Raw genomic sequence first — 25,755 nt, 5'->3', positions numbered from 1 at the left:
ACTATCACCTGCTGGGAATACAGCTTGTGAATTGCCTCTAGCACAGCCTCCCTGCCCGAGGGAGTTGTTGGCAAGGCAGATTTGAGGAAACGGCGGGGGGGAGACGCCTCGAATTCCAGCTTGTACCCCTGAGATACTACTTGAAAGATCCAGGGATCCACCTGTGAGCGAGCCCACTGATCACTGAAATTTTTGAGGCGGCACCCCACCGTACCTGGCTCCGCCTGTGGAGCCCCACCGTCATGCGGCGGACTTGGAAGAAGCGGGGGAGGACTTTTGCTCCTGGGAACCTGCTGTTTGTTGCAGCCTTTTTCCCCTACCTCTGCCTCTGGACAGAAAAGACCCGCCTTTTCCTCGCCTGTTTTTCTGGGTCCGAAAGGACTGTACCTGATAAAACGGCGCTTTCTTAGGCTGTGAGGGAACATGGGGTAAAAATGCTGACTTCCCAGCTGTTGCTGTGGAAACTAGGTCCGAGAGACCATCCCCGAATAACTCCTCACCCTTAGAAGGCAAAACTTCCATGTGCCTTTTGGAATCTGCATCCCCTGTCCACTGCCGAGTCCATAAGCCTCTCCTAGCAGAAATGGACAATGCACTTATTTTAGATGCCAGCCGGCAGATCTCCCTTTGTGCATCTCTCATGTATAAGACTGAGTCTTTTATATGCTCTATGGTTAGCAGAATAGTGTCCCTGTCTAGGGTGTCAATATTTTCTGACAGGGAATCTGACCATGCAGCGGCAGCACTGCACATCCATGCTGACGCAATAGCTGGTCTAAGTATAATGTCTGAGTGTGTATATACAGACTTCAGGATCGCCTCCTGCTTTCTATCCGCAGGGTCCTTCAGGGCGGCCGTATCCGGAGATGGAAGTGCCACCTTTTTAGACAAACGTGTGAGCGCTTTATCCACCCTAGGAGGTGTTTCCCAACGTGCCCTATCCTCTGGCGGGAAAGGGAACGCCATTAGTAACTTTTTAGAGATTACCAATCTTTTAATCGGGGAAAGCCCACGCTTCTTCACACACTTCATTTAATTCTTCAGATGGGGGAAAAACTACGGGTAGTTTTTTCTCCCCAAACATAATACCCTTTTTAGTGGTACCTGGGTTTATATCCGAAATGTGTAACACCTCTTTCATTGCCTCAATCATGCAACGAATGGCCCTAGTGGACATTAGATTAGACTCATCGTCGTCGACACTGGTATCAGTATCCGTGTCGACATCTGCGTCTGCCATCTGAGGTAGCGGGCGTTTTAGAGCCCCTGATGGCCTTTGAGACACCTAGGCAGGCACGAGCTGAGAAGCCGGCTGTCCCGCATTTGGCATGTCGTCAAATTTTTTGTGTAAGGAGTCGACACTTGCACGTAATTCCTTCCATAAAACCATCCACTCAGGTGTCTGCCCCGCAGGGGGTGACATCACTTCTATAGGCATCTGCTCCGCCTCCACATAATTTTCCTCATCAAACATGTCGACACAGCCGTACCAACACACCGCACACACACCGGGAATGCTCTAACAGAGGACAGGACCCCACAGAAGCCCTTTGGGGAGACAGAGAGAGAGTATGCCAGCACACACCAGAGCGCTATATAATTCAGGGACTAACTGAATTATGTCCCCTTTAGCTGCTGTAATATTTACTGCGCCTAAATTTAGTGCCCCCCCCTCTCTTTTTTACCCTTTCTGTAGTGTAGACTGCAGGGGAGAGCCAGGGAGCTTCCTTCCAGCGGAGCTGTGAGGGAAAAATGGCGCCAGTGTGCTGAGGGAGATAGCTCCGCCCCTTTTTCGCTGACTTTTCTCCCGCTTTTTTAAGGATTCTGGCAGGGGTAATTATCACATATATAGCCTCTGGGGCTATATATTGTGATTGTTTTGCCAGCCAAGGTGTTTTTATTGCTGCTCAAGGCGCCCCCCCCCAGCGCCCTGCACCCTCAGTGACCGGAGTGTGAAGTGTGTATGAGGAGCAATGGCGCACAGCTGCAGTGCTGTGCGCTACCTTGGTGAAGACAGAAGTCTTCATGCCGCCGATTTTCCGGACTTCTTCTTGCTTCTGGCTCTGTAAGGGGGACAGCGGCGCGGCTCCGGGAACGAACACCAAGGCCAGTTCCATGGGGTCGATCCCTCTGGAGCTAATGGTGTCCAGTAGCCTAAGAAGCCCAAGCTAGCTGCAAGCAGGTAGGTTCGCTTCTTCTCCCCTTAGTCCCTCGTTGCAGTGAACCTGTTGCCAGCAGGTCTCACTGTAAAATAAAAAAACTAAAATATACTTTCTTTCTAGGAGCTCAGGAGAGCCCCTAGTGTGCATCCAGCTCGGCCGGGCACAAAAATCTAACTGAGGCTTGGAGGAGGGTCATAGTGGGAGGAGCCAGTGCACACCGGGTAGTCTAAAAGCTTTCTTTTAGTTGTTCCCAGTCTCCTGCGGAGCCGCTATTCCCCATGGTCCTTTCGGAGTTCCCAGCATCCACTAGGACGTTAGAGAAAAATGTGCTAAATAATTGTACATCATTTTGCAATAACATTTACTCACACACACAGGCAGATCTTGCTAATTGCCAACAACTGGAATCCTTTCCAGTTTGGTCCCTGAAGTGGGCAGCCAAGTCAGACAGATCTGCTCGAATCACATTGGTGCTATAATAAGACTTGTAAATGGGATGTGGTCAGGATCCTGGCGGTCAGGATCCTGATAGAATGCTGACAGCAGCGCCCTGATGGTCAAAATCCCGATGGTAAGTACTGTGGTTAGGGTTAGGCTGCGGGGGCGGTGGAGGGTAGGATTAGGTTGCAGAAGGGGATGCTTAGGTTTAGGCTGTGGGAGCGGTGGGTTATGGGTAATGTTAAAATACTTCCAGGATCCATCGGGATGACGCTGTCGGCATTCTGACTGCCAGGATTCAGATACCATCCCCTGTAAATGACTGTGCCCACGAGCTGACATTTACCGATGAGCATTGGAGAAACATTGCTCTGTAGAGGCATCATGCTTACTTGAATGAGCCTGTTGAAGGATGGTATGAAAGAAAAGTGAAGCCTGCAGCAAGGTAAGTAGTATTGGTAAACCTCTTTATTCATATGTAACATACTCCTTTGTGAATGCATTTTATTTTAGGAACAAATTGTATTTTATCGCTGCACTACTTTGGCCTTTTCTTCAGACCATGCAAGAAACAATGATCTGGTATTGATTGCCACACTGCTAACTCAGCAACAGGAACAGGATCTGCCATAGGTGTCAGGTCCTGATGATGAACTCTGACAAATCCACAAATTTAGACAGAGTCAGACTACAGCAGACATCTCAATAGATTGTAAGCTTGCGAGCAGGGCCTTCCTAGATCTATGTCTGTCTATTTTTACCCAGTTTTGTTCTATTCTAATTGTAAAGCGCAATATGCTGCGCTATATAAGAAACTGCTAATAAATAATAAATAAATAATAATCACAAACACGTGATCAGTGTCACGGTACATGGCTATAATCCCAGAGATATCAGTGCTGCAGTACGTCTTATTGTGTTACAGAACATTGCCATAAATTCATTTTCTTTTTGCAGATCTGACCCAAACAAGAAATCTTCAGGTTGTGAATATTACAGAAACAAGTTTTAATTTAACCTGGTTAAAGGTAACCGGAGATACTGGGCGCTACTTCCTGGTTTACGCTTCAGTATCTGATCCAAGGACAGAGTTCAGAAAGACATTGTATGGAGATCAGACCAGTGTGGGGATTAGCAACCTAAAACCAAATACCACCTATCTGGTCACATTCAACCCTGAATCCAGTTTGCAGTCTACACAGTCACAGAGTATCCGGGTGTCTACCCTACCAGGTAATCTGCGTGTTTCCTGACATTCTTATGTTTTGTATATTACCATTATCCTGCCACTTACAGAAAATGACTGCTAGTGCACGACTGATGTTTTTAGAAAGGGTGATGCAACTTTTATTTTCTAATGATTCTTAAAAGATTTTACACTAAAACACCATTCGCCATTCAAGTTGATGATGGTGACTGGTCATGGGGTGTTTTAAACTTCTCTTCGTGCACTAATCGTTATATGTTTACTTTGAATTGCAGGCAATGGGGCTAATTCTGAGTTAGAAGCAAATCAAAAAAGCAAGCAGCTGTGCACCTGGACAAACCGTGCTGCACTGTAAGAAGTGAAAATACATTTATTATGTTTGCATGCAGGGTAAATATTGAATGCTTTTGCATGCAGCCCACTGATGCTGCATTGCTTTATTTTTACACTGCAATTTTGATTTGAATTTAGACACGCCCTTCTCATATCTAACTCTCTCTGCACATGTTATATCTGCCCCACCTGCAATGCAACATGGTTTTATCCAGGTGCAAAGTTACTTGCTTTTTTTATTTTCCAAATTTATTATGTCAAATTATAGTATATCCTAATTTCTGTGTCTTGCAAATATTTTACTATTCTTTCTATTTAACAGATTTGATCCAAGCAAGAAATCTGCAGTTTCTGAATATTACGGCAACAAGTTTTAATTTAACCTGGTTAAAGTTAACAGGAGACACAGGGCGCTACTTCATGGATTATGCTCCAGTATCAGATCCATGGAGAAAGCTAAGGAAGACTTTTTATGGAGATCAGAGTAATGGGATTAGCGGATTGACACCAAATACAGCCTATCAGGTCACATTTATCCCAGAATCCAGTTTGCAATTTATACAGTCACAGACTATACAGGTCTCCACGATAACAGGTAAACTGCATATTCCTCTGTGTAATTGATATATTTGTGTACTACCATCAATAACTTATTTGTTCCACTGTATCATTCCATTAGGGACAAACCTCTGCAATACACAACACGTTCTTAAACAATTATATTTGTAAGTTACAACCAGTGTCGGACTGGGGCATGAAGGGCCCACCAGCGGAATGGAGTGATAGGGGCCCATACTTAGGGGTGTGGCCAGCCTACAAAGAGGGTGTGGCCAGCCTCCACAGAGGCTTGAAATACACAATAGTCTAGTGCAGTGTAATGCAACATATCTACCATGTATAATACAAGTGCACAGTGTGGAACCTGCTCCCTAGAGGAAGGAGTGGGCCCTCAGGCAGTGGGGCCTACCGGTGGTATCCCTGGTACCCCTTAGCGCACCACCGTGCCCGCAGCGTGGTGAGCGCAGCGAGCCCACAAGGGGCTCATTTGCGCTAGCCACGCTGTCGGTATGCCGGCGGTCGGGCTTCCGGTGCCGGTATGCTGGTCGCCGGGAGCCCGGCCGCCGCCATACCATACCACACCACACACCCCCGTGGGCCAGTCCGACCCTGGTTACAACACACCAGGCAAGTTGTTGAGTTTTTGTATTGTTATGTATTATATGTCCTTTTCAGGATTTATTTGAAAAGTAAGACAGGAACTATATTACCAGAGTTACACAGACTATTTGGCAAATTATGGAGTTTGCATTATTGCTGATATAAAAATGTTGCCTTATTAGTATAATACTGGGTTGGCATTACCCTAGTGCAGATGGAGCAAAGTCTTACTAGAACTATATACTTGGGGTGGGGGGGGGGGGATTCAATTAGTCCCAGCAACTTTCAGGGTTGAAAACAGGAGTGTTTCGCAGTTTATTTCCTGTTCATTTCAATTAACCCCCCATGTTTTTTGCACCAGAAAATGTTTACATTTTAGGGCAAAAACACAGAGGATCCATGATAAATCTGCGGATTTATGTGTTTGTTGCGATTGCGCCCGGGCTGATATTGAAGATTTTTTTGGTCTTTTAAATCACTGATGAGTGCTGGTGTGCTGGCATTTCGGGGCTAATTGGATACCCCCCCCCAGGGATCATTTAAATTACCGCGGCTGATTGAATTCCCCCCTAAATCTTTCTAAGACAGAAATAGCAGTAACATATGCAAACAACTGAATGTCCATTATAAACTATTTAGATGTAGTCCCAAATATTAGTAATTTGTTCACACAATACAATGTCAGTAGAATTATTAGGCTATTTGCATAATATAGCAGTGTAAGCATGTTAAAATTAAATGGTTATTATTATACAGTACATGTTTCTATAAGCAGCATTAGTTTATGGACATTCTGATCATACTAGCAGGCAGTAGTGAAACCAGAAGAAACCAAGCTATGCCTAGTGTGCCAAAAAGCCAACCTCACCCAATATTGGTCATTCACATGGATTGTCCTGTTTATGTGTGACATCTGGATTGTGGGAGGAAACTGGAGTACCCAGAGGAAACCCATGTAAGCATGGGAAGAATATACAAACGCCACACATTTAGGGCTATGGTCGGAACTGAACCCATGACCTCAGTGCTGTGAGGCAGTAATGCTAACCATTACACTGCCCAAACTAGAACAGTAGTGCTTAACCTGCTCACCACTAGTCACTTGTGGTAAATGAAAGTTACATTAAGACGAGCAGAAAAGCCTCACTGTAAGCATGAGACATCATTTCAACATTACACCAACATTAAACCGAAGGAAAACAGAAGAACATTCTACCCAAAATATGTACACTGATGAACAAATGTGAGTCTACTTACTGTACACATCAGACAACTCCAGTCTGAGTTGGGAATGCTGCAAGACCTTTCCATGTCATCTGCAACTACTCTTATTTATTTTTTTAGTTTACCACAAACATCTGAATTCTCACTTTCTCAGCTGTACCAATGTAACTTTGCATTTACATATTTCTGATAGTCCTGTCTGAAATACCATTGCTTTTTCTACTCTCACAACCTCTCTCAATGCTAAAGGCCCATAAAAACTTGACGATAAAATGAGCAACGTCGCTCATTTTCCCCCTCCCTGTGCGACGTCGCTCATTTTATCGGCAAGTGTGTATGCCGCCAGCGACGACCGATGCGCGGCCACGCGGACGGCAACGATCGTCGCTGTCAGCAGTGCATGCATGCAGGATCTGGACTGTCATCCACGACCTGCATGCAGGGCTGGCGGAGGCGTGACGTCACTGAGCGATATGAGCGGTCATATCACTCAGTGTGTACAGTCGGCCACCGACTGGCCGGCCCGGGAGGGGAAACATTAGACGACGTCGCTCACAGAGGGCCTGAGCTGACGGAAGGCAGCCTCAGTTGTAGGGGCTGAGATGTACCGGAACCTGGGAGGTTGTATCAGACCCCTGGACATGTAAGTAACATGAAGAGAAACCGCCCGAAGGCGTGACCACGACAACTTGAGTAAAAGTCAATGATATTTATTTATGACAAACTCCATGCATCACAGAAGCAGTAAAAAGTAACATAAAAATCAGCAGAGAAATAATAATACAGTTCCTGGGTACTACAGGGTGGCAGGGGCCACAGAGCTCTGGTGGTATGAGACAGTTCTTATTATCTGCAAGTTGGAAAGTCCTTACCAGGCTCAACTGTAGCAATGAGGAAAGCCCAGGGTCGTACCAGCTGGTGTTCCAGGGAAAGCTGGACTGCTGTAGATAAAATGCTGCTGTGGGTACTGGTTAGAACCAGACAGGTGTCGGCACGGAGTGGATACTGGCTGGAACCAGTTAAATAATAAATAAAGCTTGAGAGCGATGCAATGTAGAATTTGAGAGCGGAGAAATAATAATACCGGTGGAGAGTGGTAAACTGCAGAAAGGACACCGGTCCTTTAAGAGAAGCTGTACACTGCTGGAAGCTAAGCTGGAAGCAGGTGATGTTGTAGCTGGAAACAGGTGAGTCCAGAATGGATCGGAGAGTCAGGCTACACCGCAGATGGAATGCTGGTGCGGGTCTCTATAGCAGAAGTCTGGAGACAGGAGCTGGGACCTGGAAGACATTCACAGAAGAGAGACAAACTGGAACTAGGTTTGACAACCAAAGCACTGACGCCTTCCTTGCTCAGGCACAACCTATTTATACCTGCAGCAAGGAAGGCATTGGCTAGGCAATTATGCAAATTAATAATACTGACAACGGATTGGTAGGAATGATCAGCTGACAGAATCCAAGATGGCTGCGCCCATGCAGACACTTGGAGGGAAGTTTGGATTGTAATCCATGTGGTCTGGAAAACAGTAATGGCGGCGCCGGCCACCGGAGACAGGAGACGCCAGGCTGACAGATGCACATCCGACCACGCGGACACAGCGGAGGCCGTGGCTGACGTAATCGCCACTCTGAATGCAGAAGCTCAGGGACGGCGGCGGAGGCCGCGGGAGACGCCATGCCAGATGTATAAGGCGTTACTGTGACTGCGTCCAGAGAGACAGGAGAGGATGCGGGAATGTGCACATCAGGATAACAGATGGGATCCGGTCCTGGAGCGCTGAGCCAGCCTTAGGAGGCATCTGATAGGTAAGAAATGGCGTCCAGATACCCGGATCGTGACAGCACCCCCCCCTTTAGGAGTGGCCCCAGGACACTTCTTTGGCTTTTGAGGAAACTTGGAATGGAATCTCCGGACCAAGGCAGGAGCATGGACATCAGAAGCATTGGTCCATGAACGTTCCTCAGGGCCATAAGCCTTCCAGTCAATAAGATACTGAAGTTGACCGTAACGGTGACGTGAGTCCAGGATCTTGGCTACTTCATACTCAACGCCTCGTTGAGTTTGGACTTTCGGAGTTGGAGGAAGTGAGGAATGAAACCGATTCAAGATTAGCGGTTTCAACAGGGAAACATGGAATGTCCTGGGTATCTTTAAGAAGGGAGGCAACTGGAGTCTGTAAGCAACAGGATTGATGACTTGATCAATTTTAAAAGGACCGATGTAGCGAGGTGCAAACTTCATACTGGGAACTCTTAACCTCAAATTCTTCGTGGATAACCATACCCGATCACCCACCTTGAGAGCAGGAACTGCTCGACGCTTCTTATCCGCAAACTTCTTGTACCTGAACGATGCCTTGAGCAGAGCTGATCGTACGCTCTTCCAGATATTGGCAAACTGATGCAAGGTGATATCCACTGCGGGAACAGAAGTTGCTGGAAGCGGTTGGAACTCAGGGACTTTAGGGTGGAATCCAAAGTTGGTGAAGAATGGTGTTGAAGAAGATGAAGAATGATACTGGTTGTTATGACAGAACTCGGCCCAGGGAAGTAATTGAACCCAGTCATCTTGAGAGGAGGACACATAGATGCGGAGGAAGGACTCCAAGTCCTGATTCACCCTCTCAGTTTGACCATTGGTCTGAGGATGGTAAGCCGTGGAAAACTTTAGCTTGACTTGGAGGGCTTGACATAAACTTCGCCAGAATTTGGCTGTGAATTGAACTCCTCGATCTGAGATAATTTCTTCTGGAAGACCGTGGAGTCGAAAGATCTCTTGTATGAATACTTGAGCCAACTTGGAAGCTGACGGAAGACCGGTGAGAGGAATGAAGTGTGCCATCTTGGTGAACCGGTCAACTACCACCCAGATGGTATTAAACTTGTTGCACATGGGCAAATCTGTAATAAAATCCATCGACAAATGGGTCCATGGTCGACGGGGAACAGATAGTGGAACCAGTTGCCCCGCAGGCGACTGGCGGGATACTTTATGTTGAGCACACTTTGGGCAAGATGCAATAAACTCCAAAACGTCCTTTTTCAGAGTTGGCCACCAATAAGACCTAGAGATAAACTCCAGGGTTTTTTGGATACCTGTATGTCCGGCAAAGCGGGAAGCATGGGCCCAATGCATGAGCTTCTTCCTTAGTGTCGGCTTCACAAGACTTTTCCCTGATGGGGGCGTAGAGTCCATCCCTACCGTGGAGAATGCCAACGGATTTATAATAGGATGCTTGTCTGAAGACTCTGACTCATTTTCTTGCTCCCATGAGCGGGAAAGGGCATCGGCCTTGCGATTCTGAGAGCCCGGACAGAACTGGAGTTTAAAGTCGAACCTGGAAAAGAAAAGTGCCCATCTGGCCTGACGAGGGTTGAGACATTGTGCGCCTTTCAGATATAGAAGGTTCTTGTGGTCTGTAAGGATGGTGATTGAATGAGAAGCTCCCTCCAACAGATATCTCCACTCCTCTAGAGCGAGCTTGATGGCTAGCAACTCCTGGTCGCCAATGGCATAGTTGCGCTCCGCTGGGGAGAACTTCCGTGAGAAGAAACTGCAAGGATGTAAATGGCCATCTTTAGCCCTCTGAGATAACACCGCTCCTACTCCAACGGAGGAGGCATCCACCTCTAGGATGAAAGGAGAGTCGATGTCAGGCTGTTTCAGGACAGGCGCAGAGATGAACCTCTGTTTTAAAAGATGAAAAGCTTGCATGGCTTCTTCAGACCACTTGGACGGGTTAGCAACCTTCTTGGTGAAAGCAGTAATAGGCGCCACAATGGTGGAAAAGTCTCGTATAAACTTTCGGTAATAATTGGCGAACCCTAAGAACCTCTGGACCCCTTTGAGGGTTAAGGGTACCGGCCAATTCTGGATTGCTTGTAGTTTCTCAGGATCCATCTCTAGTCCGGAACCGGACACAATGTACCCTAGAAACGGAATGGACTTGACTTCAAAGACGCATTTCTCTAATTTGCAATAGAGATGATTGACACGGAGACGGGACAGAACCTCCTTTACCCAAAAACGATGTTCCTCTAAATTGTTGCCAAAAATGAGGATATCGTCTAGATAGACCACGACATGACGGTATAGAATTAGAGATGAGCGGGTTCGGTTTCTTTGAATCCGAACCCGCACGAACTTCACTTTTTTTTTCACGGGTCCGAGCGACTCGGATCTTCCCGCCTTGCTCGGTTAACCCGAGCGCGCCCGAACGTCATCATGACGCTGTCGGATTCTCGCGAGGCTCGGATTCTATCGCGAGACTCGGATTCTATATAAGGAGCCGCACGTCACCGCCATTTTCACACGTGCATTGAGATTGATAGGGAGAGGACGTGGCTGGCGTCCTCTCCATTTAGATTAGATTTAGAAGAGAGAGAGAGAGAGAGAGAGAGAGATTGCTGTGATTCTGTAGATTAGAAGAGAGTGCAGAGTGCAGACAGAGTTTAGTGACTGACGACCACAGTGACCAGTGACCACCAGAGACAGTGCAGTTGTTTGTTTTATTTAATATATCCGTTCTCTGCCTGAAAAAAACGATACACAGTCACACAGTGACTCAGTCTGTGTGCACTGCTCAGCCCAGTGTGCTGCACATCAATGTATTGTATATAAAGCTTATAATTGTGGGGGAGACTGGGGAGCACTGCAGGTTGTTATAGCAGGAGCCAGGAGTACATGATAAATAATATTATATTAAAATTAAACAGTGCACACTTTTGCTGCAGGAGTGCCACTGCCAGTGTGACTAGTGGTGACCAGTGCCTGACCACCAGTATATTAGTAGTATTGTATACTATCTCTTTATCAACCAGTCTATATTAGCAGCAGACACAGTACAGTGCGGTAGTTCACGGCTGTGGCTACCTCTGTGTCGGCACTCGGCAGGCAGTCCGTCCATCCATAATTGTATTATAATATATACCACCTAACCGTGGTTTTTTTTCCGTTCTTTATACCGTCGTCATACTAGTTGTTACGAGTATACTACTATCTCTTTATCAACCAGTGTACAGTGCGGTAGTTCACGGCTGTGGCTACCTCTGTGTCGGAACTCGGCAGGCAGTCCGTCCATCCATAATTGTATTATAATATATACCACCTAACCGTGGTTTTTTTTTCGTTCTTTATACCGTCGTCATACTAGTTGTTAGTAGTATACTACTATCTCTTTATCAACCAGTGTACAGTGCGGTAGTTCACGGCTGTGGCTACCTCTGTGTCGGCACTCGGCAGGCAGTCCGTCCAACCATAATTGTATTATATACCACCTAACCGTGGTTTTTTTTTCATTCTTTATACCGTCGTCATACTAGTTGTTACGAGTATACTACTATCTCTTTATCAACCAGTGTACAGTGCGGTAGTTCACGGCTGTGGCTACCTCTGTGTCGGCACTCGGCAGGCAGTCCGTCCAACCATAATTGTATTATATACCACCTAACCGTGGTTTTTTTTTCATTCTTTATACCGTCGTCATACTAGTTGTTACGAGTATACTACTATCTCTTTATCAACCAGTGTACAGTGCGGTAGTTCACGGCTGTGGCTACCTCTGTGTCGGCACTCGGCAGCCCGTCCATAATTGTATATACCAGTGACCTAACCGTGGTTTTTTTTTTTCTTTCTTTATACATACATACTAGTTACGAGTATACTATCTCTTTATCAACCAGTCTATATATTAGCAGCAGACACAGTACAGTGCGGTAGTTCACGGCTGTGGCTACCTCTGTGTCGGCACTCGGCAGCCCGTCCATAATTGTATATACCACCTAACCGTGGTTTTTTTTTCCTTTCTTTATACATACATACTAGTTACGAGTATACTATCTCTTTATCAACCAGTCTATATATTAGCAGCAGACACAGTACAGTGCGGTAGTTCACGGCTGTGGCTACCTCTGTGTCGGCACTCGGCAGCCCGTCCATAATTGTATATACCAGTGACCTAACCGTGGTTTTTTTTTCTTTCTTTATACATACATACTAGTTACGAGTATACTATCTCTTTATCAACCAGTCTATATATTAGCAGCAGACACAGTACAGTGCGGTAGTTCACGGCTGTGGCTACCTCTGTGTCGGCACTCGGCAGCCCGTCCATAATTGTATATACCAGTGACCTAACCGTGGTTTTTTTTTCTTTCTTTATACATACATACTAGTTACGAGTATACTATCTCTTTATCAACCAGTCTATATATTAGCAGCAGACACAGTACAGTGCGGTAGTTCACGGCTGTGGCTACCTCTGTGTCGGCACTCGGCAGCCCGTCCATAATTGTATATACCAGTGACCTAACCGTGGTTTTTTTTTCTTTCTTTATACATACATACTAGTTACGAGTATACTATCTCTTTATCAACCAGTCTATATATTAGCAGCAGACACAGTACAGTGCGGTAGTTCACGGCTGTGGCTACCTCTGTGTCGGCACTCGGCAGCCCGTCCATAATTGTATACTAGTATCCAATCCATCCATCTGCATTGTTTACCTGAGGTGCCTTTTAGTTGTGCCTATTAAAATATGGAGAACAAAAATGTTGAGGTTCCAAAATTAGGGAAAGATCAAGATCCACTTCCACCTCGTGCTGAAGCTGCTGCCACTAGTCATGGCCGAGACGATGAAATGCCAGCAACGTCGTCTGCCAAGGCCGATGCCCAATGGCATAGTACAGAGCATGTCAAAACCAAAACACCAAATATCAGTAAAAAAAGGACTCCAAAACCTAAAATAAAATTGTCGGAGGAGAAGCGTAAACTTGCCAATATGCCATTTACCACACGGAGTGGCAAGGAACGGCTGAGGCCCTGGCCTATGTTCATGGCTAGTGGTTCAGCTTCACATGAGGATGGAAGCACTCAGCCTCTCGCTAGAAAACTGAAAAGACTCAAGCTGGCAAAAGCACCGCAAAGAACTGTGCGTTCTTTGAAATCCCAAATCCACAAGGAGAGTCCAATTGTGTCGGTTGCGATGCCTGACCTTCCCAACACTGGACGTGAAGAGCATGCGCCTTCCACCATTTGCACGCCCCCTGCAAGTGCTGGAAGGAGCACCCGCAGTCCAGTTCCTGATAGTCAGATTGAAGATGTCAGTGTTGAAGTACACCAGGATGAGGAGGATATGGGTGTTGCTGGCGCTGGGGAGGAAATTGACCAGGAGGATTCTGATGGTGAGGTGGTTTGTTTAAGTCAGGCACCCGGGGAGACACCTGTTGTCCGTGGGAGGAATATGGCCGTTGACATGCCAGGTGAAAATACCAAAAAAAATCAGCTCTTCGGTGTGGAGGTATTTCACCAGAAATGCGGACAACAGGTGTCAAGCCGTGTGTTCCCTTTGTCAAGCTGTAATAAGTAGGGGTAAGGACGTTAACCACCTCGGAACATCCTCCCTTATACGTCACCTGCAGCGCATTCATAATAAGTCAGTGACAAGTTCAAAAACTTTGGGTGACAGCGGAAGCAGTCCACTGACCAGTAAATCCCTTCCTCTTGTAACCAAGCTCACGCAAACCACCCCACCAACTCCCTCAGTGTCAATTTCCTCCTTCCCCAGGAATGCCAATAGTCCTGCAGGCCATGTCACTGGCAAGTCTGACGAGTCCTCTCCTGCCTGGGATTCCTCCGATGCATCCTTGCGTGTAACGCCTACTGCTGCTGGCGCTGCTGTTGTTGCCGCTGGGAGTCGATGGTCATCCCAGAGGGGAAGTCGTAAGCCCACTTGTACTACTTCCAGTAAGCAATTGACTGTTCAACAGTCCTTTGCGAGGAAGATGAAATATCACAGCAGTCATCCTACTGCAAAGCGGATAACTGAGTCCTTGACAACTATGTTGGTGTTAGACGTGCGTCCGGTATCCGCCGTTAGTTCACAGGGAACTAGACAATTTATTGAGGCAGTGTGCCCCCGTTACCAAATACCATCTAGGTTCCACTTCTCTAGGCAGGCGATACCGAGAATGTACACGGACGTCAGAAAAAGACTCACCAGTCTCCTAAAAAATGCAGTTGTACCCAATGTCCACTTAACCACGGACATGTGGACAAGTGGAGCAGGGCAGGGTCAGGACTATATGACTGTGACAGCCCACTGGGTAGATGTATGGACTCCCGCCGCAAGAACAGCAGCGGCGGCACCAGTAGCAGCATCTCGCAAACGCCAACTCTTTCCTAGGCAGGCTACGCTTTGTATCACCGCTTTCCAGAATACGCACACAGCTGAAAACCTCTTACGGCAACTGAGGAAGATCATCGCGGAATGGCTTACCCCAATTGGACTCTCCTGTGGATTTGTGGCATCGGACAACGCCAGCAATATTGTGTGTGCATTAAATATGGGCAAATTCCAGCACGTCCCATGTTTTGCACATACCTTGAATTTGGTGGTGCAGAATTTTTTTAAAAACGACAGGGGCGTGCAAGAGATGCTGTCGGTGGCCAGAAAAATTGCGGGACACTTTCGGCGTACAGGCACCACGTACAGAAGACTGGAGCACCACCAAAAACTACTGAACCTGCCCTGCCATCATCTGAAGCAAGAAGTGGTAACGAGGTGGAATTCAACCCTCTATATGCTTCAGAGGTTGGAGGAGCAGCAAAAGGCCATTCAAGCCTATACAATTGAGCACGATATAGGAGATGGAATGCACCTGTCTCAAGTGCAGTGGAGAATGATTTCAACGTTGTGCAAGGTTCTGATGCCCTTTGAACTTGCCACACGTGAAGTCAGTTCAGACACTGCCAGCCTGAGTCAGGTCATTCCCCTCATCAGGCTTTTGCAGAAGAAGCTGGAGGCATTGAAGAAGGAGCTAAAAGGGAGCGATTCCGCTAGGCATGTGGGACTTGTGGATGCAGCCCTTAATTCGCTTAACAAGGATTCACGGGTGGTCAATCTGTTGAAATCAGAGCACTACATTTTGGCCACCGTGCTCGATCCTAGATTTAAAGCCTACCTTGGATCTCTCTTTCCGGCAGACACAGGTCTGCTGGGGTTGAAAGACCTGCTGGTGACAAAATTGTCAAGTCAAGCGGAACGCGACCTGTCAACATCTCCTCCTTCACATTCTCCCGCAACTGGGGGTGCGAGGAAAAGGCTCAGAATTCCGAGCCCACCCGCTGGCGGTGATGCAGGGCAGTCTGGAGCGACTGCTGATGCTGACATCTGGTCCGGACTGAAGGACCTGACAACGAGTACGGACATGTCGTCTACTGTCACTGCATATGATTCTCTCAACATTGATAGAATGGTGGAGGATTATATGAGTGACCGCATCCAAGTAGGCACGTCACACAGTCCGTACTTATACTGGCAGGAAAAAGAGGCAATTTGGAGGCCCTTGCACAAACTGGCTTTATTCTACCTAAGTTGCCCTCCCACAAGTGTGTACTCCGAAAGAGTGTTTAGTGCCGCCGCTCACCTTGTCAGCAATCGGCGTACGAGGTTACATCCAGAAAATGTGGAGAAGATGATGTTCATTAAAATGAATTATAATCAATTCCTCCGCGGAGACATTGACCAGCAGCAATTGCCTCCACAAAGTACACAGGGAGCTGAGATGGTGGATTCCAGTGGGGACGAATTGATAATCTGTGAGGAGGGGGATGTACACGGTGATATATCGGAGGGTGAAGATGAGGTGGACATCTTGCCTCTGTAGAGCCAGTTTGTGCAAGGAGAGATTAATTGCTTCTTTTTTGGGGGGGGTCCAAACCAACCCGTCATATCAGTCACAGTCGTGTGGCAGACCCTGTCACTGAAATGATGGGTTGGTTAAAGTGTGCATGTCCTGTTTTGTTTATACAACATAAGGGTGGGTGGGAGGGCCCAAGGATAATTCCATCTTGCACCTCTTTTTTCTTTTCTTTTTCTTTGCATCATGTGCTGATTGGGGAGGGTTTTTTGGAAGGGACATCCTGCGTGACACTGCAGTGCCACTCCTAAATGGGCCCGGTGTTTGTGTCGGCCACTAGGGTCGCTAATCTTACTCACACAGTCAGCTACCTCATTGCGCCTCTTTTTTTCTTTGCGTCATGTGCTGTTTGGGGAGGGTTTTTTGGAAGGGACATCCTGCGTGACACTGCAGTGACACTCCTAGATGGGCCCGGTGTTTGTGTCGGCCACTAGGGTCGCTAATCTTACTCACACAGCTACCTCATTGCGCCTCTTTTTTTCTTTGCGTCATGTGCTGTTTGGGGAGGGTTTTTTGGAAGGGACATCCTGCGTGACACTGCAGTGCCACTCCTAGATGGGCCCGGTGTTTGTGTCGGCCACTAGGGTCGCTAATCTTACTCACACAGTCAGCTACCTCATTGCGCCTCTTTTTTTCTTTGCGTCATGTGCTGTTTGGGGAGGGTTTTTTGGAAGGGCCATCCTGCGTGACACTGCAGTGCCACTCCTAGATGGGCCCGGTGTTTGTGTCGGCCACTAGGGTCGCTAATCTTACTCACACAGTCAGCTACCTCATTGCGCCTCTTTTTTTCCTTTGCGTCATGTGCTGTTTGGGGAGGGTTTTTTGGAAGGGCCATCCTGCGTGACACTGCAGTGCCACTCCTAGATGGGCCCGGTGTTTGTGTCGGCCACTAGGGTCGCTAATCTTACTCACACAGCTACCTCATTGCGCCTCTTTTTTTCTTTGCGTCATGTGCTGTTTGGGGAGGGTTTTTTGGAAGGGACATCCTGCGTGACACTGCAGTGCCACTCCTAGATGGGCCCGGTGTTTGTGTCGGCCACTAGGGTCGCTTATCTTACTCACACAGCGACCTCGGTGCAAATTTTAGGACTAAAAATAATATTGTGAGGTGTGAGGTATTCAGAATAGACTGAAAATGAGTGTAAATTATGGTTTTTGAGGTTAATAATACTTTGGGATCAAAATGACCCCCAAATTCTATGATTTAAGCTGTTTTTTAGTGTTTTTGGAAAAAAAAACACCCGAATCCAAAACACACCCGAATCCGACAAAAATAATTCGGTGAGGTTTTGCCAAAACGCGTTCGAACCCAAAACACGGCCGCGGAACCGAACCCAAAACCAAAACACAAAACCCGAAAAATTTCAGGCGCTCATCTCTATATAGAATGTCTCTGAAGATCTCATTGACGAAATGCTGGAAGACAGCTGGAGCATTGCTCAATCCGAAGGGCATGACGAGGTACTCATAATGACCGTCACGGGTGTTAAATGCGGTCTTCCACTCGTCACCCTCACGGATCCGGATGATATTGTATGCACCTCTCAAGTCCAGCTTTGTAAAGATGGTAGCTCCGCTAACTCTGTCAAAGAGCTCAGTAATCAGGGGTAAAGGATAGCGGTTCCTAATGGTAATGTCGTTCAAACCTCTGTAGTCGATGCACGGCCGCAGACCACCATCTTTCTTTTTTACAAAAAAGAAGCCTGCGCCGGCTGGAGAAGAAGAAGGTCGAATGAACCCCTTTGCTAGGTTCTCTTTAATGTATTCCTCCATAGAATGCGTCTCGGGCAGAGACAACGGATAAGTTCGGCCTCGAGGTGGAACCTTCCCTGGAACGAGATCAATCGGGCAGTCCCATTCTCTATGAGGAGGAAGGATATCAGCAGAAGCTTTACTGAACACATCCGTGAAATCTTGATATGGAGGAGGTGGAACATCAGACGACCTGGGGGAGGAAGAACAGACAGGCAACACTTTAAACAAACATGTCTCAGCACAGGAGGGACCCCATGCCAGGATTTGCGTAGTCGTCTAATCAATTGTAGGATTGTGAAGACGGAGCCATGGAAGGCCCAGGACCACAGGATGTGTGGCTCTTGGAATCACTAAAAGTGAAATAAGTTCGGAATGAAGAACTCCCACTCTCAGACGAACTGGTAGAGTCCTTAGAGCAATAACTGTATCAAAAATTTTACTGCCATCCACGGCAGTTAAGGAAAAGGAGGAAGGAAGTCTCTCGGTGGGTAGGGACCACCGTTTAACATAGGCTTCGGTAATAAAGTTCCCAGCTGCTCCGGAATCCAGGAGGGCAATGACGTTCTGATAACGTTGAGCAACTTGAAGCGAGACTGGGAGATTACAATCTTGAGGAGATGGAGAGGAGATCATTACTCCTAGCCGGCCCTCTCCTTGACGAGCTAGGACTTGGAGTCCCGGACGTTTGGGACAGGCATTAATGGTGTGAGACGGAGCTGCACAATAAAGACAGAGAGACTCGGAGAGACGTCTTCGGCGCTCAGCAGGAGTTAAACGGGAACGGCCAATTTGCATGGGTTCCTCTTTAGTTGGTGACAGTTGGCGAGGAGGAGGAGCAGAAGATTTTGGAGCAGATGATCTTCCACGCTCAGTTGCTCTCTCTCTGAAACGTAAGTCAACTTTTGTACAAAGTGAGATTAGCTCATCTAACTTGGAGGGTAAGTCTCTGGTAGCTAACTCATCTTTAATACGCTCAGATAAACCATGCCAGAATGCAGCATACAGGGCCTCGTCGTTCCATGCCAGTTCAGATGCCAGGATCTGGAACTGTATAAGATATTGTCCTACAGTATGTGATCCCTGGCGTAAACGGAGAATCTCAGAAGAAGCTGAAGTTACCCGGCCTGGCTCGTCGAAGATGCGCCTGAATGTTGACACGAATGCAGTGTAAGAAGATAGCAGGGTGTCGGACCTCTCCCATAACGGTGATGCCCAGTCAAGGGCTGAGCCACTGAGAAGTGAGATGATGTAGGCAATTTTTGTACGGTCACTGGGAAAATTGCCAGGTTGTAGCTCAAACTGAATCTCACACTGGTTGAGAAATCCCCTGCAGAATCTTGGAGATCCGTCAAATTTTGCTGGCGTTGGAAGATGAAGACGTGGAGCAGAAATGGGTAAGGTGGGTGGGGTTATAACTGGAGTCACTGTGGTTGACGCACCAGAAGCGCCTGATCCACGGAGAGTTGTCTGAATCCCATCCAGCCGAGTAGAGAGATCCTGGAGACAGCGGATGATGTGGCCCTGTGCAGCCTCCTGATGTTCTAGTCGGGCTGCCAGTTCTTGCATCGGCCTGGCCGCTTGATCCTGGTCTCCGGCTGGATTCATTAGGTCAGTGCTTACTGTCACAACTGAGGGCCTGAGCTGACGGAAGGCAGCCTCAGTTGTAGGGGCTGAGATGTACCGGAACCTGGGAGGTTGTATCAGACCCCTGGACATGTAAGTAACATGAAGAGAAACCGCCCGAAGGCGTGACCATGACAACTTGAGTAAAAGTCAATGATATTTATTTATGACAAACTCCATGCATCACAGAAGCAGTAAAAAGTAACATAAAAATCAGCAGAGAAATAATAATACAGTTCCTGGGTACTACAGGGTGGCAGGGGCCACAGAGCTCTGGTGGTATGAGACAGTTCTTATTATCTGCAAGTTGGAAAGTCCTTACCAGGCTCAACTGTAGCAATGAGGAAAGCCCAGGGTCGTACCAGCTGGTGTTCCAGGGAAAGCTGGACTGCTGTAGATAAAATGCTGCTGTGGGTACTGGTTAGAACCAGACAGGTGTTGGCACGGAGTGGATACTGGCTGGAACCAGTTAAATAATAAATAAAGCTTAAGAGCGATGCAATGTAGATGAAATGTAGAATTTGAGAGCGGAGAAATAATAATACCGGTGGAGAGTGGTAAACTGCAGAAAGGACACCGGCCCTTTAAGAGAAGCTGTACACTGCTGGAAGCTAAGCTGGAAGCAGGTGATGTTGTAGCTGGAAACAGGTGAGTCCAGAATGGATCGGAGAGTCAGGCTACACCGCAGATGGAATGCTGGTGCGGGTCTCTATAGCAGAAGTCTGGAGACAGGAGCTGGGACCTGGAAGACATTCACAGAAGAGAGACAAACTGGAACTAGGTTTGACAACCAGCCAATGCCTTCCTTGCTCAGGCACAACCTATTTATACCTGCAGCAAGGAAGGCATTGGCTAGGCAATTATGCAAATTAATAATACTGACAACGGATTGGTAGGAATGATCAGCTGACAGAATCCAAGATGGCTGCGCCCATGCAGACACTTGGAGGGAAGTTTGGATTGTAATCCATGTGGTCTGGAAAACAGTAATGGCGGCGCCGGCCACAGGAGACGCCAGGCTGACAGATGCACATCCGACCACGCGGACACAGCGGAGGCCGTGGCTGACGTAATCGCCACTCTGAATGCAGAAGCTCAGGGACGGCGGCGGAGGCCGCGGGAGACGCCATCCCAGATGTATAAGGCGTTACTGTGACTGCGTCCAGAGAGACAGGAGAGGATGCGGGAATGTGCATTGTGCACATCAGGATAACAGATGGGATCCGGTCCTGGAGCGCTGAGCCAGCCTTAGGAGGCATCTGATAGGTAAGAAATGGCGTCCAGATACCCGGATCGTGACAGTACGGACCTTAACAGTCTACTTTAAAACTCAGTTTATGCAGTCTTATAATCTTCAGTTTAAATTTAGCTTGAAACTTTCTTATTGTCATTGAACATACACACTTACCAACGCTGTACTTTTACTTGCATTCCTGCAATTCTACTGTTCTTTCTCTATTCTACAGTCTCCACTCCTTTTTAAAAAAAAAATTAACACCCATTTACCTCATCCATACTATGTCCAGGTTTTCATCAACCCTCCCCATCACTCCTTGTCTATCTAATCCTTTATTTTGCACCATCTTCCAACCTCTATCCTTCCCCCTAGTCTCCTACTCTCCCCCTCTCCTTTGTTTCCCATCCACCTCTCTGCTTCCCTTCCGCTCTTACCTTTCTCTTAAACCACTTTTAGTCACTTCTGCCCCACCATGGGCAAACTACCCCAACCCTCAGCCCACTCTCTTCCCCCCTTTCCCTGTCATTTCACCTGACCTCCATCTGTATCACACTGCAGTTCCTCTCTGACCTCCTTGTGCAGTTTCCCCTCCTAGTTCAGCAGCCTGCACCAACACTACGCCCGCTTTATCCCTACCATCCAAATTAATCTCATCTCAATGTTACAGCAGCCCTGATAATCTCATTCACATCCCTCCCACAAACTCGCACGACCTATGGAATGGCAAATTTGTTTGTAACAAACTGGTCCCCACCAATGACCCTTTCATCTCCAACTCCCAGCATCTCCTGGCCCGGTGGTTCTAAAAAACGGTGTGGCGTGGCACCCTGGGGTGCCTCAGGGCACTTGCAGGGGTGCCTTGGATTGGTAGTCCAGGACCAGTTCAAATTATATTTAGTCAACGTAATAGGCAAAACTAGTGCTGCCGGCTGTCAATCACAGAAGCAAATCTTGTCTCTCACACACAATTGAACCTAAGGATGACCTCTAAACAAAATTTACTTAATGTAATAGGTATTTCTAAATTTCTCAATAAGAAACTTTTTCCTAGTTGTGCCACGAAAAAAAGTCTGATGCTCTAGGGCACCGTGATTCTAAAAAGTTTGGGAACCACTATCCTAGCCATTACTGAAACCTGGATTACCCCCTCTGACACCACTTCTCCCGCTGCTCTTTCTGCTAATGGGCCTCACATTCTCACACACCCACCCAACCTGGGAATCGCCAAGGAGGTGGTGTTGGGGCCCTTTTATCCTCTCCTACAACTCATAATTGTCTCTTAAATTCTCTACATTTGAGGTCCATGCTATATGCCTCTTCCAACCTGTTCATCTTCAGTTGTAATTTTTTTGTCCCCCTGGCATTTCCTTCAAATTCCTTGATAACTTCCTGGCTTCCTCACTTCCTCTCGTCTGACATTCCCTTCATTACATTAGGTGGTTTCAACATCCCAATTCTCTCTTCTATACTGTCGCTCTGAACAAGCCACTTCCCTACACAATGCATCCCTTACTTCTGCTCTTGACTCTGTCGCTCCACTGACCACTATTCACCCTCGCAGATCAATACATTATCCCTGGCACATCAAATGCACCAGATATCTGCAAAAATGCTCACGTACTCCCAAGTGACAGTGGGGGAAATCACGCTCTAAGGCAGACTTTCTCCATTTCAAACTTATGCTCACATCCTTCAGTGCTGCCCTTTCCCTCACTAAACAGCCATACTTTAAGAACCTCATCTCCTCCCAGTCTTTGAACCCCCAGCACCTTTTTACCACTCTCTACTCCCTCCTCTGCCAACTCCCACCTCATCTCCCCCCCTCACTTCTGCTTTTGACTTTTCCACTTACAACACATCTAAAATTGACTCCATACATCAGGACTTCACGTCCGACCAAACCATCAGCAACCAGCCACCTCCTTTACCTTAACACCCCTCTCCATGACATCTTTCTCCCATGTATCTGGTGAGGAAGTCATGGCCCTTATCCATTCCCCGACTCCACCTCACCACTTGACCCTATCCCCTCCTGCCTCCTCTGCTACCTCTCTCTTCCTTCCTGTTCCCATCTTCCCCACCTCCTTAATCTCACCCTCTCATTAGGCACTGTCCCCTCTACCTTCAAGCATGCACTTGTCTCCCCTATTTTAAAAAAAACCTACCCTTGATACACACACTCTCTCCAAATACCGACCCATATCTCTCCTCCCTTTTGCCTTCAAACTCCTTGAGCATATTGTCTACAACATCCTTACTGCCTTTTTTCTACCCACTCACTGCTTGACCATTTCCAGTCTGGCCTCCGTCCTCGCCACTCCACTGAAACTGCCCTCACAAAAGTCCGCAATGACCTCCTTTCTGCAAAATCCAAGGGCTACTCTGCTTAATCTCCTTAGCCTCTCTGCTGCTTTTGTCACTGTGAACTACCCTCTCTTTCTGCAAATCCATCACTCCTATGGTCTACGTGATACTGCACTCTCATGGCTATACCCCTACCTCTCTGACCGTTCCTTCTCTGTCTCCTCTCATGACTCCACCTCTCCTCCACTTCCACTAATTGTAGATGTCCCCCAAGGTTCGGTTCTTGGTCCGTTTCTTTTCTTTCTGTATACGTCCTCTTTAGATGGCCTCATTAGCTCTTTTGACTTACAATATCATCTCTATGCTGATGATTCTACCTTTCTTCCCCTGACCTCTCCCCGGCTCTTGTCACTCATTTCTCCAACTGTCTCTCTGCTATCTCTTCTTGGATGTCCCAGTGCTTTCTTAAACTTAACATGTCTAAGACTAAGCTGATCATCTCCCCACCCTCCCGCACAACCTCACCTCCGACAATTTCATTATCTATTGATACCACTAATATCTCCTCTGGCCCTCAAGTACGCTGTCTTGGAGTAATCCTTGACTTCTCCCTCTCCGTCAAACCACACTTTCAGTACCTCTCACAAAAACAGCTGGGATCACAAGCGCATGATCAAGGTCAAGGGAAAAGACCCAGACTCAGAGATACAGTATTAGTGCTGCAGTACGTCTTATTGTGTACAGAACATTGCCATAAATTCATTTTCTTTTTGCAGATCTGACCCAAACAAGAAATCTTCAGGTTGTGAATATTACAGAAACAAGTTTTAATTTAACCTGGTTAAAGGTAACCGGAGATACTGGGCGCTACTTCCTGGTTTACGCTTCAGTATCTGATCCAAGGACAGAGTTCAGAAAGACATTGTATGGAGATCAGACCAGTGTGGGGATTAGCAACCTAAAACCAAATACCACCTATCTGGTCACATTTAACCCTGAATCCAGTTTGCAGTCTACACAGTCACAGAGTATCCGGGTGTCTACCCTACCAGGTAATCTGCGTGTTTCCTGACATTCTTATGTTTTGTATATTACCATTATCCTGCCACTTAAATGAGTGCTAGTGCTCACATGATGTTTTTAGAAAGGGTGATGCAACATTTTTTAAATGATTTCTGAAAGGCTTTTTTTTACACAAAAACACCATTTGTCAAAAAGTTGATGATGATGACGACGACGACGACCAGTGTCTTATCATGTGTACTTTAAACTTCTTCTAAGACGTTGTTTACTGTTTATTTTGAATTGCAGATAAGATGTGCAACACAGAATAAACATGTAAAATACACTTTCTTTATGGAATGTACAGTATTTTAAAACTATGCTTTTTACTAAGAGACCTCCAAATCTAAATAAGTTCCACAGTGTCTCCCTAGGTATAAACTCTGACATGCACATTTGTCATTGGTACAAGCGTGGAACACATGGAACTTGAGGTATAATTACTCTTTAGACCTATGTTAGTCTCTGATTATGGTTACCTATTTATTAAACAATATTTGCGGGATGTCCCCCGAAAACGCCAATTTTCTGTATGAACCTGCAAATATTAAATATTCCCTAAATATATCATTGAAAGATCACAGCAAATATCGCAGGTAGATTTCTATGGTGGCTGCTAAACTGTCAGCTTAGCAGCAGCAGCTAATGCCATCTGGAGATGGTGTTAGCTGCTGTAGCCTTTTTGTTACACTTGTGTAGTAGCTTCACATGGTCTCAAAAGAGGAATGAAATGATCGCATTAGCGGTCGCAGGGATGGGCTCTTTTCAGTTCCCATGTCCCTGCATGTGTGTTTTAGTACATTTGGTTGAAACTTAATTTCTTATTGCCACAAATAGCGGTGATAAGAAATTACAATTATTGGCCCAAAACTGGATAATTGATAAAACACCTATGTGTGATCTGTTCTTTTCCCTCTTTATTGTAGTACATTCTGTTTTCTATATCTTCCAAATAATTTGCTTTTCTTTCTGTTTAACAGACCTGATCCAATCAAGAAATCTTCATGTTCTGAATATAACCACAAGGAGTTTCCACATAGCCTGGTCACCATTATCAGGAGATACAGGACGTTATACTCTGAATTTCGTATTTGCTTATAAACCAGGGGTAGTATCACAGATGACGTTGTATGGTGAGACCAGTGCGGTGATTGGAAACTTAACACCGAATACCACCTACCAGATCACTTTTACCCCTGAATCCAATCTGCAGCTTATTCAGTCACAGACTACCCAGATCTCTACCCTCCCAGGTGAGCTAGAACTATGATGTGTCTGGAACTGACCCATTACCCTTTGCCTATAGTATGATTGTGGATCTAACTGGGAATTAACATCGGGGAAAATCGTAAAAATAACACTTTCAGGTTTTGCCTACAACCACTTTAGGATCACCTTAGCTTGAGGGCCACAAAGCAGGGGGTTCTAATTACCTGGGCCAGACTATCAGCAGTAGCAGCTTCTTTCACCAGTTCAGCTGCAGTGAGGCCAGAGAGGCTGCAGCCGCTGAGCAGCAGCATAAGTCTCTTCCTGTGATGGCGGGTGGGAG

General features: G+C 46.8%; 1 protein-coding gene and 1 long non-coding RNA gene across 3 annotated transcripts in view; one reads left to right on the top strand and one right to left on the bottom strand.

Moving 5' to 3' along the window:
• Window positions 1-25,755, top strand: part of LOC134966347 (collagen alpha-1(XII) chain-like) — a 300,135-nt gene that overhangs the window by 240,908 nt on the left and 33,472 nt on the right. For both annotated transcript variants that reach the window (XM_063943018.1, XM_063943019.1), the window contains exons 7-10: window positions 3,558-3,833; window positions 4,463-4,735; window positions 23,921-24,196; window positions 25,187-25,459. In XM_063943018.1, the coding sequence (XP_063799088.1) occupies window positions 3,558-3,833; window positions 4,463-4,735; window positions 23,921-24,196; window positions 25,187-25,459 (1,098 nt within the window). The remainder of the gene's footprint in view (window positions 1-3,557; window positions 3,834-4,462; window positions 4,736-23,920; window positions 24,197-25,186; window positions 25,460-25,755) is intronic.
• The window catches only part of LOC134966348 (uncharacterized), a 74,955-nt gene that overhangs the window by 29,546 nt on the left and 19,654 nt on the right, over window positions 1-25,755 (bottom strand). The gene's annotated exons all lie outside the window — the stretch shown is intronic.

The sequence above is a fragment of the Pseudophryne corroboree genome, chromosome 10 (genome assembly GCF_028390025.1).
Source record: "Pseudophryne corroboree isolate aPseCor3 chromosome 10, aPseCor3.hap2, whole genome shotgun sequence".
Taxonomy (NCBI): Eukaryota; Metazoa; Chordata; class Amphibia; order Anura; family Myobatrachidae; genus Pseudophryne; species Pseudophryne corroboree.
This window is presented reverse-complemented; position numbering and strand designations above follow the sequence as displayed.